We start from the raw sequence: 17,562 nt of genomic DNA on the forward strand, positions 1-17,562 counted from the left end.
ATGAATTTAAGTCAATTTCTCAAAACCTCATTTAAATTTTCTTAGTACATTCAAGTTGTATGTTTTCAAAAATGACTATCCAGAGGACCTATTTTCTCTCAGACTTATTCAGAACAAGATTTATCAGAAACTTGGCAAACTATTGAACAACCAATCTCAGCACTGTCTTACATACAAATGAAAAGGGAACAACATAATTTAAACTGTAGGTAGATCACAAAAGCACCCAATTACCTACCCAAGTAGTCACACATGTTCTTAAGCAAATGTACGGCTAAGGTGGCTGAGAAACTGCAAATCAACAACTCTTAGAACAAATCATGCTTGCCACATTTCCTCTGGCAGAGGAAAGAGACTGTCATTCTATCTTCTGCAAATTAAAAGAATAAAAGAATCTCTCAAGCATATTAATTAATGAGATTCACTGGAAACATAGTGGGCTGCTGCCACTATTCGGTTTTCATGAACATATCTGGCCAATTAGCATCTAAATTTACAAAAAGGCTTCTTTCATAAATGTTGAATATTTTATACTTGTAAAGTCTTTGCATGCTCCTATGTGCATACTAATGCTCTGTAATTGTGGAATGCTCAACAGTACAATAACTCCATGATAAAATCCAACTGTTCTTCATGGCCCAAGATAAAAATCAAGGTTTGGCAACACACTCAGTTCCCATAGGATTTTGGGCGGGGGGAAGAGCATAATAACAAGCCAGTTAGTTTGTTAAAATCCAAAAGGAACTTCATAGCAAGCTGTCCTGGAAATGAACCTAACCCAGCAGCTCTGTCTCCTGAAAATTGCATCTCATTCTTATTTATCTAGCAATATAAAGGGAAAGCTTGAATGCAGGAAATGGTAAAAATTAGTTAAAAAAAGAAAAAAAAATTGGCAGCAGAAGAGGAAGCTTTTCAAACAGCTTGTTTGGACCCCAGTATGTGCTGGGAGATATTTGGTAGCTGCTCATATTCAGGACACAGAAATATTAAATGGTGGGTAGGATTTGTCCCAGTACAGTAAGAATGGCTTCAATTAGGTCATTGCCAGACTTGCAGGAAAGCAGTCTGCTTGTAGGGAAGGGAGACAGTCCCACCCCATCAGTGCAGGCCACCTTGCCTCGACACAACCGCAGCATTCGAAACACTGCTCGTGGCGATAGAGAGTGGTCATGTGTCCTGCACCAAGGGCTGCGTAGGGTTGGAGGTTGTCCAGTGCTACCCATGCACAGCATCAGCCGGATTTGGCCACTCTGTCACTGTATTCCAAACTGACTTCTGCTTTAGTGTAGAGTGTAGCGCAGTGCTTTTATTCTAGAATAAGTAACATCAGACTTTGATCTTAGATTTCATGCTCGCACATATGTTGTATGGAAGGAAACTTACTGGCTTCACCATCTCGATGTTAGCTTCAGAGGGAAGGGAAGTCACTTTCCAAACTGAGATTACCTGCAGTATTTGTGCTTTGGTCCTTTCCAAAATGTCTTTTTCTACCCCGCAGGCTTTTTTATGGATTGAAAGAAAGCTTAAGGGAACAAATAAAAAAATACGCCAAGACGTTTGACACTATCAATAAACTTGGGTCTCTGATTAACACCCAAAAATCATAGCTTTCATAATATTTACACAGAGAACAGAAATGATCCCTAAAACAGAAATATCAGACTCCCCTTGCACTAACAGATCTTCCATGGTATTTTAAGAACTTTAAAATATCCCTTTTTTTAATTTTTTTTTTTTTTTTTTTTTTAGAGTGGAGAATCAGAAGAACAGGTAATGAATTCAGCTACTTTAAACTTTTTCTTTTTAATTTAAAAAAAATCACAAATTTTTATAATTGGTTTTAGTGCATTTTTTTTAGCTGTATAGAATTATCAAGCTGTCTGGAAACCTCACATTTGACTTCAGAATGAATAAAATATGAACAATCACAACAGGTGCTTTGGTGTGATAATATTTCCTCCTCTCATAGAGAGGTTTACAAGATAAAATAACTGGAAATCAGTGTACCCTAGCAGTCCATGATGAAGACTGCAAACTTAGGCTCTTATAAGTGGCTGAGGAGAGCGTTCTCGGCCAATGAAAGCAGTAAGCTAGGAACAGCCCTCTGCCCGTGCAGAAAAACTCACTTCCTCAAATGTCAAGTTTGAATCAGGTTGGGAAGAACCTCAGGAGATCTGAAGTCTAAACACTTGCTCAAAGCAGGGTCACCTATGAGATCAGACCAGGTTGTTCAGGGGTTTACCCTGTTGGGTCTTGAAAACCTCTAAGGACAGAGACCGCACAACCTCTCAGTACATCCTGATGCACTCCTTGACTCCCCATGGGAACGAGTTTTTCCTTATATCAAGTCTAAACCTCCTATATTTCAATTTAGGCCAATTGTCTCCCATCATCCTGCCATGCACCACTGCAAAGAGCAGACTACCAGATATCTTCTTGGTAGCCTCCTTGCAGACAGTGGCAGGCTGCTGTAAGGTCCCCCTGAATCTGTCTCTTCTCCAGCTCCCTCAGCCTTTCCTCACAGGGCTCCTGATCATCTTGGTGACTATTGCCTTTCGAGTTTTTCCAGCCATCAAGTAGTCCAACCACCTAGGCCATAATGCCCCAACAAGGACACAGGGATGCTCTGGAAGACAATGACCATGACAAAACATGGTATTTGCTAAAGTAATGGTTGATGGTATCTACCAGTCTCACATCATCCACAGATCTCTTCATTTCATCCCAGAGGGCAATAAAGTTTTAAAAGCATGATTTACCCACAGTAAAGCCATACTAGCTATTCCAAATCACCTTCTCCTTCACTTGTCCAGAAATAGCTTCAAAGAGGATCTGCCCCACGATTTTCCTAAGGACTAAAAGTGAGGCTGAACAGCCTATAGTTCCCTGGATAATCCTTCTTGCCCTTTTTGAGAAGGGGTGCAGCATTTGCCTTTCTCCAGTCATCATGGACCTCTCATGATCTCCGTGACCTTTCAAAGATGATAGAGAGCAGCCTCACAATGACCTCAGCCAGCTCCTTCAGCATCCTTCATTATGTATCCCATTGGGTCCCATTAACTTCTATGGATCAAGATTTTTCTCAAGAGATCCCCGACTTGGCCCTTTCCCACTACCAGTAATTATTGTCGTCCCTGAACCCTGTCTCCAGGCTCAAAAGCCTCAACCTTATCTGCATTTGCTATCACTAAATCACGCAGCTATTTCAGCAGTGAATCCACATTTTCCTTGTTTGTTCTTTTACTGTTAGAAGGAAGACTCCGCTATTTCACAATACTCAAAAGGATGGTGCTCAAGGCACATTTGAGCTGTTAAAAATCATGTCCTTTTTTTCAGTCATTTTTCCCTTATACAGAAGGCCTCCAATGAGAGACAGACGGAAGGTGATGCACCCTCTATCAGCCTAGAGCTTACAGGTCAAATCAGTTTCTCTTTTTTTCTCCCCAGAGATTTAAATTTTAGTATCCCAAGAGTACATACTATTAGCTGCTCTTGCAAGTTGAGTAGCTTGCCTATAGAACTATAAAAGATTTCAGCTTTGTCCTGATGTAAAGCAGGGAAATTATAAAATCCTGAAATACTTCTTGCCCAAAATGACTCAGCAGATGATATGATAGCAATCTCTATGATTAAAAACAAAACCAGGATGCTAAGAAAAGGGGCATGCTGAGATGAAGGGACATTAATGAGCATCACTCTTCTGGTGGATGCTGTCTCTATAGCTCAGAACTCATTTATATTCAAAGGATACACAGAGTATCTGTAAAGGACAAAAGAAGGATACAACACTAAAAACTGCCTCTTAATGGCTCCAAGTTTTAAATTCTAAAAAAAAGAGAAAAATAAAGACATGAACAAACACTTGCTTGCTCATCCAGAGTAGCTATGTGATCTGAATCAGTAATAAAAATCTTCATGAAAGGTGAATGAGTAAGAATTTTGCATAGTTACTGTTGCCATGAAAGCCACTTTCCTTATTATCCACAGGTTCCACAAATTATTCCCCTTTTCTTATCACTCACAAACAGGTAATGATGTGCTAGGAAAATGGCCTCCTCTAAAAGTTTCTGAGATCCTATTTGAAAGGAAGCAGTCAGAATGATGTTCCTCAAAAAATCAGTGAGTGTTCAATAAGAAAATTGTAAGTGCATTGAATGGGACACTCAGACTCCGCAAATGTGCGCGAACAGCATCTGGATCCTCTGAGAGAGAGTTGGCAGCTTCATCTCCCATCTGTCCTTCCCTAAAAGGGAGAGGACGCAGCCCAGATTTACAGCATCTACTGCACCAAATTCCACCACTTATCCAACAACTTCTAATATACCTACCTATGTTTCATGCTTTGTTAGTATTAGCAACAAACAAGAAAGGTAATTGTGCAAATAGGAGAAAAATTGGATATTCGGGAGCTACTGAATGTCGTTGCTTTCTGTAGTTCTACAGAAGAGGGGAAGCAATTATATTCAATTGCCAAATGATAAGAACCACCTTTCGAAGACATGTTTGGAAAGAAAGTGGAGTATTTGCAGGAAAACCTCTCTACAGTAAATACACCAATTATTACCAGATCATGTCCCCTAAAAGGAATAAGGTATTTCTAGAGCACCCCAAATAAAATCTCTCACAGCAGGAAGGGATTTGAGCACTAAAAAAGAAACAGCCACAATGCCATGGTGTCTGCCCTTCACATAAGGTTGATGCTTATTTTTGAGAAGGCAAGAGGAAGCCCCCTAACTTTGTTTTTAATCAGTGACTACAATAGCAAGTAGTCCCATGAGATAAACCCCATACGATTCTCAGCTTGGCTGTACATAAGCATATATTTTCAGGTGCAACGATGTTCTGCTTTTCCAGTTTTGAGTCCAGTAGCAGGCTCACTGCGATGTCTGACCAATGGTCTATGGCCGTCTCACAGCAGCTCTCCAAAATGGCTAAGCTGTCCATGAGGGACAAAGCTCCATCAGGATAATAGATCTCTGACATACGAAATCACCACTTGAACTCATGTTATTCCCACATAATAATTTTATATTAGCAGATAGTGTGACACCATATACATTTAGTAACAAGTGTGGATGCATTCATACTTAATCTGGTAGCTCTGACATACTTTAAAGCAAGTAATAATTTTGTGGAAGCAGCCTGGAATGTATGTAAACAGAAAGAAAGTGAATCTACTGCACATGTAAACAATATGATATTTATTTATGCTTGCAAATAACTGTAAAAGTCATGACTTAAATTGACTCAATCGAAAGCATATAGCACAAGGGTTAGGTATAGTTACAGCCACTAAATAGTAGCTGATCAGTTTTCATTTAGTTCTCCCTTTTGTAACAGGAGGAGCAGACTGTGACTTACTAGTCACTTGACAAAAAGATTTTGTTTTAGGTTTCCCCATAAAATCTTCTCTATTATGCTCTCTATCACTCTATAAACACTCTCTTATACTGTTTTGTGCATTAATAATAATTCTTGTGACCAGTCATTACTTACATTTATATGCTATTAAATTATTTGGAAGATCCATCTTCTTTTCACAATAGTACTTTCTGAAGTACTAAATTAGTAGTAGTGACTAAACTAATCCCAACTAAATTTAAAGTGACTACCCACTGAAACTTTCTCTCTTACAAACAAGATTAAGAGCCCACAAGAAAGTCTGTCTTTTCATATTTATCACTTTGCCATTAGTAGTCAAAGCTACCAGACACTTGTTTTAGAAATGCAGTCAGTTAATATGTATTTATTCAGAGTTCCTTATCCCAAAAGCTTCATTTTTCTTCCGCACTGATTTTATATCAGTTAATTCCACTATTCTGAATAGGCAACAAATGTAGAATACTAATACAGCCAGGTCAAGCTAGCAGAAAATATTTTCTCTATTAAGATTTCTGCTGACCTCATTTGCAAGAGAGATTGGAGAAGAAAAGGGTTTGTTCCTATTTTCACAAGTGGAACATGAAATAGATTTTTTAAAAATGAACCACTGGAGTGAAGGGAACTTTGGCAATTAGTATTTCCCAAGTGTGCAGCTGTAGCAGCAATACCTTCTACTGAAGACAGAGACTATACCAACAAAAGATGTCTCCTGAGATAGTTGAGAGTTGTCTTCTAAATGAAATAAGCTGTGCTAGCAGAAGTCTGTATAGCAATGTTTGCATAAAGGCTTTTATAAGATATTAGAAGATATAATAAAAATTGCTGCATTCCTCCTCTCCCCACCAACACTGTACTCTAACAACATTTTCTAGTGTAAACTACTGTCCTGCTTCATGATTTCTTTTGCCTGATTCCTAGAATCAGGAAAATATTTTTATGCAACCATCTTATTTTTAAATACTGTATTTACTCTATACCAGTGCTGCAGTTTTATTTTAATGGCAAATAGAATAAATGAAGGCCTTTTACATTTACAAAACCAGGGTTACTAGGTAGATAGTCTACTGGGTATATCCTCTTAGAGGTATCTAAGCACTGTACACCAGGCTTCCATGGCTTAATGAGAACCAGAGCATACACCTCAAGTGCATGTCTTTATAGGGTAACAACATTAGCTACTTCACTCACCTTAATAAATTGCTAAACATATATCCTGAGGCATAATACCATGAAGTGTGGTCCTACAACCCTTCAGCTGGGTCCTGCAAGCAACACAGCTGTGATGCTGCACCTGGGATAACTGTAAGCCACTTAAGAAGAGCTAGCTGTAGTCCGGGCACGGCATTAAGCTGATACAGCCTTACTGCTTCGCATTCAGGTTACCCATGTAATTCTCCATTGTATATTCCAGCCCACTTTTTAGAGTGCTGAAGACCCAGATACCTTCTTTTTTCTCTTTTGAGGGAGTTGCTCAACAATAAGCACTTCAGAAATAAGTGGCCTGAATTTTTAAGTGCCTGAAGCATCTAAAAATCTAATTTTAGGTTTTTATTTTTAAGTGTCTTGGGTGCTGTTTCTAGAGTTCTCCAAAAACCTTCATCCAACCCACCATGCAGACTGTTTTTCCTACACTCGCCTTATTAATCTAGGAGTTCCCACTCAATTTCTTCACACCAGTTCAGCACTGGAGGTGCAGGAGCCTTCCTGCCTGCTGAGCCTGCCATATGGAAGAGTTACTTCTCCCCCTCACTCACTCTCCATTTTCTGTTTCATTTCATCCGAGCACACAACTTGTTTCCCATTGCCTATTCCTCTCAGTTCTTCTCTCTTACCTACTTTTTCCTCCACTTTTAAGAAGTGCAACTGCACTCAATAAGTTTGGGAAGCATCTGAGATGCAGTCTGTGGGAAAGGTGAAATGCAAAATAAGTATCTCGTGGATAGCTCTCTAAAGTAGGAGCAGTGCTGATGAAATTTTAAAGTCTCTTGGAATTACCAGGATATCCCTTCCTCATTACACATTCAGCTTCTAAAGGTCCAAGGTAAATCTGTGTACACATAAGGTGACACAAAAAATTAAAAAATATTCTGATGCTACAGAGTATTTAGGAACACAGTCTGTTAGACAACTGCCCATATTTGCTCACAGTAGCTGCAAACATACACAAGCTGCTACCATTTCTTCTGCAAAGCACGTGTGTGCAAGGTAAATGCTCACGTGTCTTTGGGTCTGCAAAGCTGAGTGAGATGTATATAAAGACCTCTGAAGTGCTTTCTGCATAGCCAAATCAAAAAAACATTTTTTAAAAATAATTTTGATTTTACTCTTTCCATGACTTGATAAAGTAAAGCTGCTTACACATTTCTTTATACATAATTTTAAGCTGCATGGCTATTCAATCAAACGGGCAGCCATTAACAAATCTGGCTAGGCCTTAAAGTTAAGTTTTAATAGGCAATGTGATGCTGACATTTATATTTTAAAACTTATAAACTGTATATATATACATGTCTAAATATAGGAGTCATACTTCTTTTATATATCCAGATTTTAACTCAGTTCTCATATCTATAAAGTACTTTGAAGACCATGATAATTACTGAAAATAAGTTGTTAAGGAAAATGAGAGTAACACAAGACACAACTGGCATTTGTTTGCTCAAGCTCTGTTAGTCACTACCATATACACTGTTATTTGCCAATTTGGTCTGAGGTTAATGTAACAGAATACTAATTTTAAAACAAAAGAAGCAAAGCCAGCTGAGAGCATTAGTTTTCTAACACATTTTCTTAATCCATTTATCACAGTAATGATTAGTTCATGTTGCTCGATCTTGGACACAGATTGCTTTTAGGAGAGAACAACATGCAAACAAGGGCAAAACAAGGTAAAACCCTGTGTAATTATATTAGTTCAGCAACAGGTCTAATGTGCTTAAACCATTTAACAGCCAACTGTACATAAAATATCACTAGAATCTGATATTTTTCTGTTTCAGAGTCCCAGCCCATTGCAGGTGTGTCAGTACATTCATCCTCAGAAAGTAACAAACTATTTGATTAGACTTTGACTATTAGAAATAATTTTTGAGATAAGTCATAGAAAATGACTTTTAAATCAAGGGGGTGATATAGGTCATAACTTAAAGTATGCTGAAGTTGATGGGAGCTCTAAGAAGATAATTATTGTTTCTGTCAGGTTATCAAAGCCATAGACTCAGTATAAGAACAACTCAACCACTACAGTAAACATGCTCATCTGGTATCAGTACTGTGCTGTCCAAGATTAAACCTTTCATTTTCGCAATATTCAGGAACGTGTGCCATTAAATGTTTGTGAAGATACAGAGAAACTCTTGTTTCTTCAATTTGCCTGTCAGCAAAATTCAAACATTATGTAGTATGCAGTAATGCTGGCTCTAGCAACTTATTCCTTGTGATTTAGGCAAGTCACAGAGACAAGGCTGTATGTATAAGAACATAAAACCAATACATCTCCCATACTGGGTCAGTCCAGCCAGGCCACCTCGCCCCCAGTAATTTGTACAAGGATAACGGAAGATGACATTTAAGACAAACACGTAAGCTTGGCCACTTTCTGTTGTCTCTTCCCCTCATACTTCCCCAGGGTCTACAACTGTTGTTCACAAACGTTAGCATCTGTTTATGGGCAAGTTGCCCATGAATGCTGTTGTCTACGGACACGCTGTCCATGTTCCAGCATGATACGCAGAGAGGCTGTGGAGTATCCACCCCTGGAGATTGTCAAGACTCGGCAAGACAAAGCTTTGGCTGTTCTGATCTAGTGTTGGCTGAAGTCCCACTTCAAAGAGGACACCAGACTATATAACCTTCAGAGGTCTTTTCCAGTCAACAAGTCTGTCAAATCAACTGCTGTACAATATTCAAACAAATTAATCAAATGTATGAACAACATTCTGTTATTCCAGCACTGAGGTTAGATCCTGAGCAACTAGTGCTCAGACCTTGTGATCACTAGAAGCACATCAAGGTTACTAAGATTAATGGAGTTCACATTATAAGGATTTTGTAAAGGTTCCCAAAAGAAAATGCAGGTGAGTCAAATTTAACAAGTAGATAAATGCAAACCTGAGGCTGTGCTTCCATACACAGACTATGTTTTGGGTGATCACAGAAGAACATTCAACTATGGTCAATTTACCAATAATATTTTTTAATCCTGTGTTAGATTAAAAATTTATTTTGATGATGTGGTGGATTTCTATTTTCATTATTACTCTTATGCAAAACTCCCCCATTCCATCCCCTGCTTTAGGTATGAAGCAATCTTGGCATATCTTTGATATTCCTTTAAGATTATTTGGAGAAAGGAGGAGAAAAAAAAGCCACAGACCAATATTTCTTAGAGAATACATTTTAAAGTAAAAAGCCACTTAAGTGCACCGATTTAACTATGCTTTGTCAGAAAGCATGTTCTATACTGAAGTATAAAGTATTTATTTTAGGGTGCTATTCTCACACATGATACGATAGAATCTTCTTTAAAGAAGGATTTGCAATCTGAGATTTTTAAAGTAAAATTTTATTGTCCAAGATGCTAATGAACCCATCAATGCCTTCACTTTGCCTCATTGTTATTTATTTTGGGGTAGACGGGATTGAGTGATAATTGAAACTTCTATGAGTTTTCAGAAGGCAGTTGTGCAGCCCAATTTGAATGCAGGGCATCAAAAAATGCAAACACATACAATCATTCACCCCTTAAAATACCGCCTTCATTATTAAAATGTGTAGATTGCTAATGCAGTTTTCTTCTTTAAGAACAACATAACTTACGATGACAGCCAACTTCAAGGGTTCAGACATAACACAATGAAATATGTTTAAGGCAACACATTTTTCTTTACCTTTTAGACAAGTTAAAGACACACAAACAGTTACCTTGGAACAGAAGAAATGATCACATTATACTGCCATAATTCAACAGCACACAGACCCACAATTAAAATATATTAACTTGTTTTTCTTAAATCTACTGACATTTTGTCTCTTCAAAGCACAGCATTAGCATCCATCCCTCTTGTTTGTACCACTCCCATTAGCACATCTGCCTCTCACAAGCGCTAATGAACCCGGCACAAACACTACAAGGCCACTCTCAACTCAGTTTTAATCAGGTGAGAAGCAAACGTTGCTAAAGGAACAGTCAGGCCCAGTCCTGAAATGATTTATGGGGAAGCAAGTTATAAAGCACCTTCTAGGGTGCTTAAGATGGTTTTGTAAGAATCATGTAGATGCCAGAAACCCAGAAGAATACCCAGAAAACCAAAATATTCAGAGAAAGATACCAAGAACCCCCCTAATTAATCCTAATTAATCCAAACTGGAAATTCTTTCTAACCAGGAGCCTTCTAAACAACCTCTGCCAAAACTCTGATGCAATCCATTGCCAAAGGCAATTATGTTCTTCCTATATCCTTCCTCCCAAAATTGCTTTTATGCTTTCTCCAATACTTGTTCTTAAGAAAAAAAAAAAGCGGAAGAAAGAATTCTCGTAAACAATGCAAGATAAATAAAGCACGTTAATTCTTCAGGGTAGTTTGGAATCAGCATTAAGATATGACATCTTAATGCTTGCTGTGGGCATTTGTAATCTTAGTAGCCAACTGCAATTAACCAAAAGAAATAAAACACAAATAAACAGGAAGACCTTGCCTTTTTAATAAGTATATTTAATTTTTTCTGTGAAAGAAAACTCACCAATGGTGTAATATCTCTTCAACTCACTCCTCCGTGGATTGCGCCTTTGGGTGTTTGCGGTGTTGTTCTGTTCCTCCTCAGAAGTAGCTGCCTTAGTAGCAAGCAAAGATTTACTGGGCTGAGGTGTCTGAGCTTCAGCTGCCACTGGGTTGCATCCTGGCCCACTAATATCCACCGACTGGGACTTTTTCTTTAATCTAAAGGCAATTTAAGGCAGTAAGGTATTACTAATTATCATTCTATACCTAGATTATGTATAGAATAACAGCAATATATTCATTGTACAACAATTTGTGCATGTCACAGCAGAACACAGAACAGCAGTGATAAATTAGGCCTTCTATTAATTTCCCCTTTCAGCTCCTGCTAAATCAGTGACAGCACTTCCATCTCACACATAGCTACAAATGGTAAACTGCCCTCAGATCAGCCTGCTGAACTGCTTGAAGGATCAGTCCCTCATCTATTTCGGAGAAGATGAGCTGCCAACAATTAACCTATCATTAAGTTCCCTGGCTTAAGTTTCCACAGATGAGGGGAGTACAAAGAAATTAAATCATTTGCACAAAGTTGCTGAAAGCCCCAAGAGAAAAGAACTGACTTACAATCTTCTGAATTGAGACATAGCTCTACAACTGTATTTCTCATTCTGCAATAGTTTCAACATGTTGTTTCTCACTGAAACTCAAGAATCCCACTAACCCCAGGTACCACTTTGGGCACTGCAACAGCAGTGGACAGAGGAAAAGAAATTCCCTGTCCTGCAGAAGAAATCAGTGTTAATCAACTTGTTACTGGCATCCAGGTAGAGTATGACTTCTTAACCACTATCCTCTGAGCCCGATCATCCAACCAGTTTTTTACTCATCTAGTTGCCCACACATCCAGACATAACAGCTTAACTTGGTACAAGTATAGTGTGAGAGACAGTCAAAAGCCTTGCTAAAGTCAAGGTAAATGACATTATCTGTCTCCACTCCTCCCCAAATCTAGTCATTTTATCAGAGTTCTGCGTAAGAGAGACTTAGAAAAACTCCCAAATCCGACTTCAGAGTGGTGGTGAGTACACTCCCATCACTGAATCACCATAGTTCTGGCATCTATGTTGCTATCTCTAACAAAAAATAAAGGTTATTATGCTACTAGAGTTATTGAATAAAGACAAATGCTCTGTTATGATGAAGCTTCACTACATACACATTGAATTTTGTCAACACTTTTCTTAAATTAAATCTCTGTAAATGTATATAGTTGACTACATGATTTGATCCTGGCAACAAAAGAGGTTTATGGCATTGCAGTGAGATATTGATTTGAGATGAAGGGATCATAATAATTCTGAAATTTTGAAGCAAGTGAAGTAAAATGATAAAGTTCTGTAATACCAAAGGATAATTTCATTAGGGTAACAATTTAATGCTAAGCAGCCTCCCTCTTAACTCTGTGATTCCTTGTTTTTAAAACATTTTCTCCATGTATTGGTTGCAATTAAACAGCATGGATTCCTGCACTGAGAATGGAATCTGCTAGTTTAAGAGATTAACTGATTAAATATCATAATAATAATTACTACTGTTAGTAGACTGGAAAATCTTCAGGTCAGGATCAAGCTCTGGAAGATATATTAAAGTATCAAAGTGTATGTAGAATTTTATGAATGCCACTATGAAGGCAAAATTACTCTACTCATATGGGGTATTGCTAGTCCAGGGAAAGGACTAGCAGTTAGAAAGTTTGCGGTTAGAAATTAACTTCTCTATGTGGTCCAATGAAAAAGACTACTTCCACTGTAACATTTTCCCTAGGCTGGCCCAAGGTGTCTTGTATTTGAAGCAATGCTCCTCAGCTCCAATGCCTCTGCACAAACAGTTCAGGCTGACAGGGACCTTTATCCCTCCTACACATAAGAAAGGCTGTACTGGGTCAAAGCAGATGTTCATCTAGACAAATGTCTTGTCTCTAACAACTCCATCAATGGAAAGAGTACAGGGAGGTGCACAGTGCTACCTCCCCCAGGATATCCTTCCAGACTCCAGCAAACTCTGCTTTACAGGTTTTTCCCAAGTTAAATGATGCATCTTTTTTAGCTTTTGGAGTTATTTTTCTTGATTTGTCCTTAATTACTCCTGAACTCATCTAAACTTCTGATATAGGTGGCATCCTGTCTTGACGGGTTCTAGTTTAACTATGCACTGTGTTCATTTTAGATTTTAGTGTACAGTAGCGACAGTAGCTTATTTTAATGACTTGTAAGAGTGGCATTATGAGAAACAATGAACAACTACTACTCCATATATACCAGATACTTACATTTGCTCCTGCTGTTCAGAGAGCCCTACAGATATGGGAGGAACAACTTGTCACTGTGATAAAACTATCTTTACTCTGAGGATCTTGGTCGATGGACCCGTATATGGAGTCAATGGGGACACCACCCCTAACAGCTTGGGATGAACTAACTGAATACTTCTATGAGCAGTGATACACATAAAAATCAAGATAAGACTGGGCAGGGCATCCTCTCTGAGAAAACATTGTTGTTTGAAATGATGCCCCAGAAAATGAGACCTTGTTTTGAGCAGTTCTATCTTTAAGCCTACAGCTGGTCAAATGTATTTACCTAAAATGAAGGCTGGAATATTTCATTGACTCATTAACAATGAAATGGTGTTCCATTGTGATGTTAAATTCTGCTACGTTGTTAAATATGCCATATTTCAGGTGATATAAAAAATGTTTATAATTCCTTACCACCTGAAACCTGTGAAGATTTAAAGGGTTACTTTTGGGAAGAAAATCACTAGATTTCAAGAAGTAATACTCTACCTCAGACCAAAGCTTCCACTGTGATTACAGTGTCTTGCTTCTGTGTTGTGCAAAATAGTTGTGGGCAAAGAAGCTACAAAGTGTTTAGTACCTCCACAATCTCAAACTGAGGCAAGTGAGGCTTAAAGGTCGGTAAGTGTACATATGTCCTGCATTATGCATTTCTGTGCTCTGCCCTAGGGGAAGACAGACAGCAGGTGAGTTGAAATAAACTGTACAAACTGAAAAATACCATTATGATTTATATTCTCAACTATGTTATGAACACATTCTTTGCCACCAAGGCTGTCTGAAGGACAGTCCAATTAATAAAGCTGTGAATTACAGTGTGGAGGTAGCTAATAAAATAGCTTGCTGCACTGTGGGGAATACTAGATTGTTGTAACAAATATACTGTGTCTATTCTTCCAGAATCACATAGGAATAAAGGGATAATACCTGTCATCTGAGCAGTAAAAATGTCACATGGCCTTTTTCAGGTGACTTATGATTAATAAAAGACTGTTGAAATGCCTATAGCAAATTAATTTCCAAAAAGTTATCTACTCTTGCAGTCCAGAATAATTTAAATGTAAGACTTCCAGAGTCATAGGCACTTGAGTGTATTGGGTTTGCATGGCAAGGTTTTGGTAGCAGGGGGGCTACAGGGGTGACTTCTATGAGAAGGTGCTAGAAGCTTCCCCTATGTCCAAAAGAGCCAATGCCAGCCGGCTCCAAGATGGACCCACCGCTGGCCAAGGCCGAGCCCATCAGCGATGGTGGTAGCGCCTCTGGGATAACACATTTAAGAAGGGGGAAAAAAACCCTGTGCAACTGCAGCTGGAGAGAGGAGTGGGAATATGTGAGAGAAACAGCCCTGCAGACACCCAGGTCAGTGAAGAAGGAGGGGGAGGAGGTGCTCCAGGTGCCGGAGCAGAGATTCCCCTGCAGCCCCTGGTGCAGACCATGGTGAGGCAGGCTGTCCCCTGCAGCCCATGGAGGTTAATGGTGGAGCAAATATCCACCTGCAGCCCGTGGAGGACCCCACACTGGAGCAGGTGGGTGCCTGAAGGACACTGTGACCCCATGGGAAGCCCATGCTGGAGCAGGCTCCTGGCAGGACCTGTGGACCCATGGAGAGAGGAGCCCATGCTGGAGCAGGTTTGCTGGCAGGACTTGTGACCCCGTGGGGGACCCATGCTGGAGCAGTCTGTTCCTGAAGGACTGCACCCCGTGGAAAGGACCCACGCTGGAGCAGTTTGTGAAGAACTGCAGCCCATGGGAAGGACTCACGTTGGAGAAGTTTGTGGAGGACTGTCTCCTGTGGGAGGGACCCCACACTGGAGCAGGGGCAGAGTGTGAGGAGTCCTCCCCATGAGGAGGAAGGAGCAGCAGAGACAGTGTGTGATGAACTGACCGCAACCCCCATTCCCCGTCCCCCTGCGCTGTGGGGGGTGGGGAGGGAGAGAAATCAGGAGTGAAGTTGAGCCTGGGAAGAAGGGAGGGGTGGGGGGAAGGTATTTTAAGATTTGGTTTTATTTCTCATTATCCTACTCTGATTTGATTGGTAATAATTTGAACTGATTTCCCCAAGTCAAGTCTGTTTTGCCTGTGATGGTAATTAGTGAATGATCTCTCCCTGCCCTTACCTCAACCCGCGAGCCTTTCGATATATTTTCTCTCCCCTGTCCAGCTGAGGAGGGGAGTGACAGAGCAGCTTTGGTGGGCACCTGGCATCCAGCCAGGGTCGACCCACCACACTGACTACTAAAATTAAAGAACAGGAGCATGAAAGACAAGCAAGTGCACATAATATTGTCAAACTGTTCTTGAGAGACCATGGTGACAGTGCTTTTGCTGCCAGGAAAGACAGAAAGATACAGGGTCTGAATTAATCCAGACTGCGATAACAGGGTCAGCTGAGTAGGACACAGGTTCAAGTAAGGACACAACTTTAAAGGAATGACTTGACAAAAACAAGCAACTTACTCAAATGCATCTTCCTTCAGCCCACCTGAACTGTATACTTATACAGTCGTGGCTGGCAAATAGTTTGAAAAAACACTGCAGCCTTTGAACTGTATCTTCACTAGACCACGTCTTGCAAAGAAAGCCTGAGTTCTGTGTATGTTTTGAAGCCAAGACAAGAAATTCATTGTAAGCCTGACCCTTTTCCAGCACCCTGCTTTATTACCAGCTTTGTGTTACGTTTGGTTTTGGTTTTTTATATTAAAGCTGCAGTTGGGCTGAAACAAGATTTGTTCTTTGACAGAAAGGAATCTGAACGTGCAATGCCTCAGGATCACATTCCTGGTTCTTGCTTTGTTTCAGGCTGTCTGCTTGTAGAAAAACAAATAAAAGATATAAGAAATACTGTGGCAAATCTTTTTAATCTTTTACTCTGTGTATTCTGTAGCAGCCTTCAACAAACTTTTCAACAATGGGCAACACGCATCTTTTCAATATTGCCTGGCATGACCCAAAGTGACGCTCCTGCAGACAGCCGGCAGACAGCATGCCAGCGAGGATTTCGAAGTCAGCACTGCACTACTCGGGCTTGGAAATGCATATCTGATAGCAAGGTCAAAGTCCTAACTTGACTGAGATCTGAAGTAGAAGGGGAAAAAATTTCTTTTTCTGCAGCTATCCTTAAATTAGAGGAGTTCCAGGGGAGGGAAAACTGTGCAACAAAAAAAGGAAAACCTGCAGCCTTTGAGAGGTGCGAAACCCAGAGCTGGTCACTACTGTTGTCTTCTGGCTACTGGCGGCTTCCGTGCAATACGGTTGTGCTCTCACTTGGGTGTGAAAACAGACAGGCACCTTCACAGCAAAAGCGGTGGGTTCAGAGGAGAGGCTAACATGGAATGACTACGAAGGCCCAGTTGTCGACAGCTAATTGAGCCAACCCGTCCTGGATCGAAGTTCAGGTGGGGCCAGAGGAGGGGTTACTCAGCTGCTGCTGACGGGGTCTGGAAATGCCGCGTTTGCTTGGAACATGGCTGAGCAGCACACCTGGGCTTTAGATAACTCTGTTCAAACACACATTTCACACACCTATTTGTGTAATTCAATTGCACTATTGCTAATAACCCATCAAAGCCCCATTTGCTCCATTTACGTCTTGCTGTATTTTCCTAGAACAGATGTCGCTCACCCTAGTAACTGCAGCAATCCTTCTATGCAGTCACTCCTCGGTGCCTCCAACCTACCGGACAGAGGCACAAAGCCCAAATCTGCCTCTCATCATCCTGCCAGTTACCGACAGCAGAGGATTTGCTCGTTTAGCTAATCCAGGAGGAATGTGCATCTCCAAGCTGTGTGATATGGCATACCTGTAGGTAGATACACTGACTAGATTTTGAATTTGTGCTTTATTTCTCTTTCCATCCTCTGCATACAACTGCAAAGTTTTCTACTGCATCTTAGAAACGGCCTAACAGATGGCTCCAGCTTTTACCTCCTCCTGACCAGCTGGCACCCTGCGCTCCCCAACAGCACCTCCCAGGAACGGGTCACTTTGAACAGATTCTTACCATTTCCCTTAAAAAGAAAATGTGGTCAGGCGGTCGGGTGTTTGGGCATTGACCACCAAGGGCTCTGGGCAGTCCATACATATGGGAAGTCCTGAAATCC

At 40.2% G+C, this 17,562-nt stretch overlaps 1 protein-coding gene across 8 annotated transcripts in view; it reads right to left on the minus strand.

Moving 5' to 3' along the window:
- OXR1 (oxidation resistance 1) overlaps positions 1-17,562 on the minus strand; it is a 355,322-nt gene that overhangs the window by 135,191 nt on the left and 202,569 nt on the right. For all 8 annotated transcript variants that reach the window (XM_072852037.1, XM_072852038.1, XM_072852039.1 and 5 more), the window contains one exon: positions 11,125-11,321. In XM_072852037.1, the coding sequence (XP_072708138.1) occupies positions 11,125-11,321 (197 nt within the window). The remainder of the gene's footprint in view (positions 1-11,124; positions 11,322-17,562) is intronic.

The sequence above is a fragment of the Ciconia boyciana genome, chromosome 2 (assembly GCF_034638445.1).
Source record: "Ciconia boyciana chromosome 2, ASM3463844v1, whole genome shotgun sequence".
NCBI lineage: Eukaryota > Metazoa > Chordata > Aves > Ciconiiformes > Ciconiidae > Ciconia > Ciconia boyciana.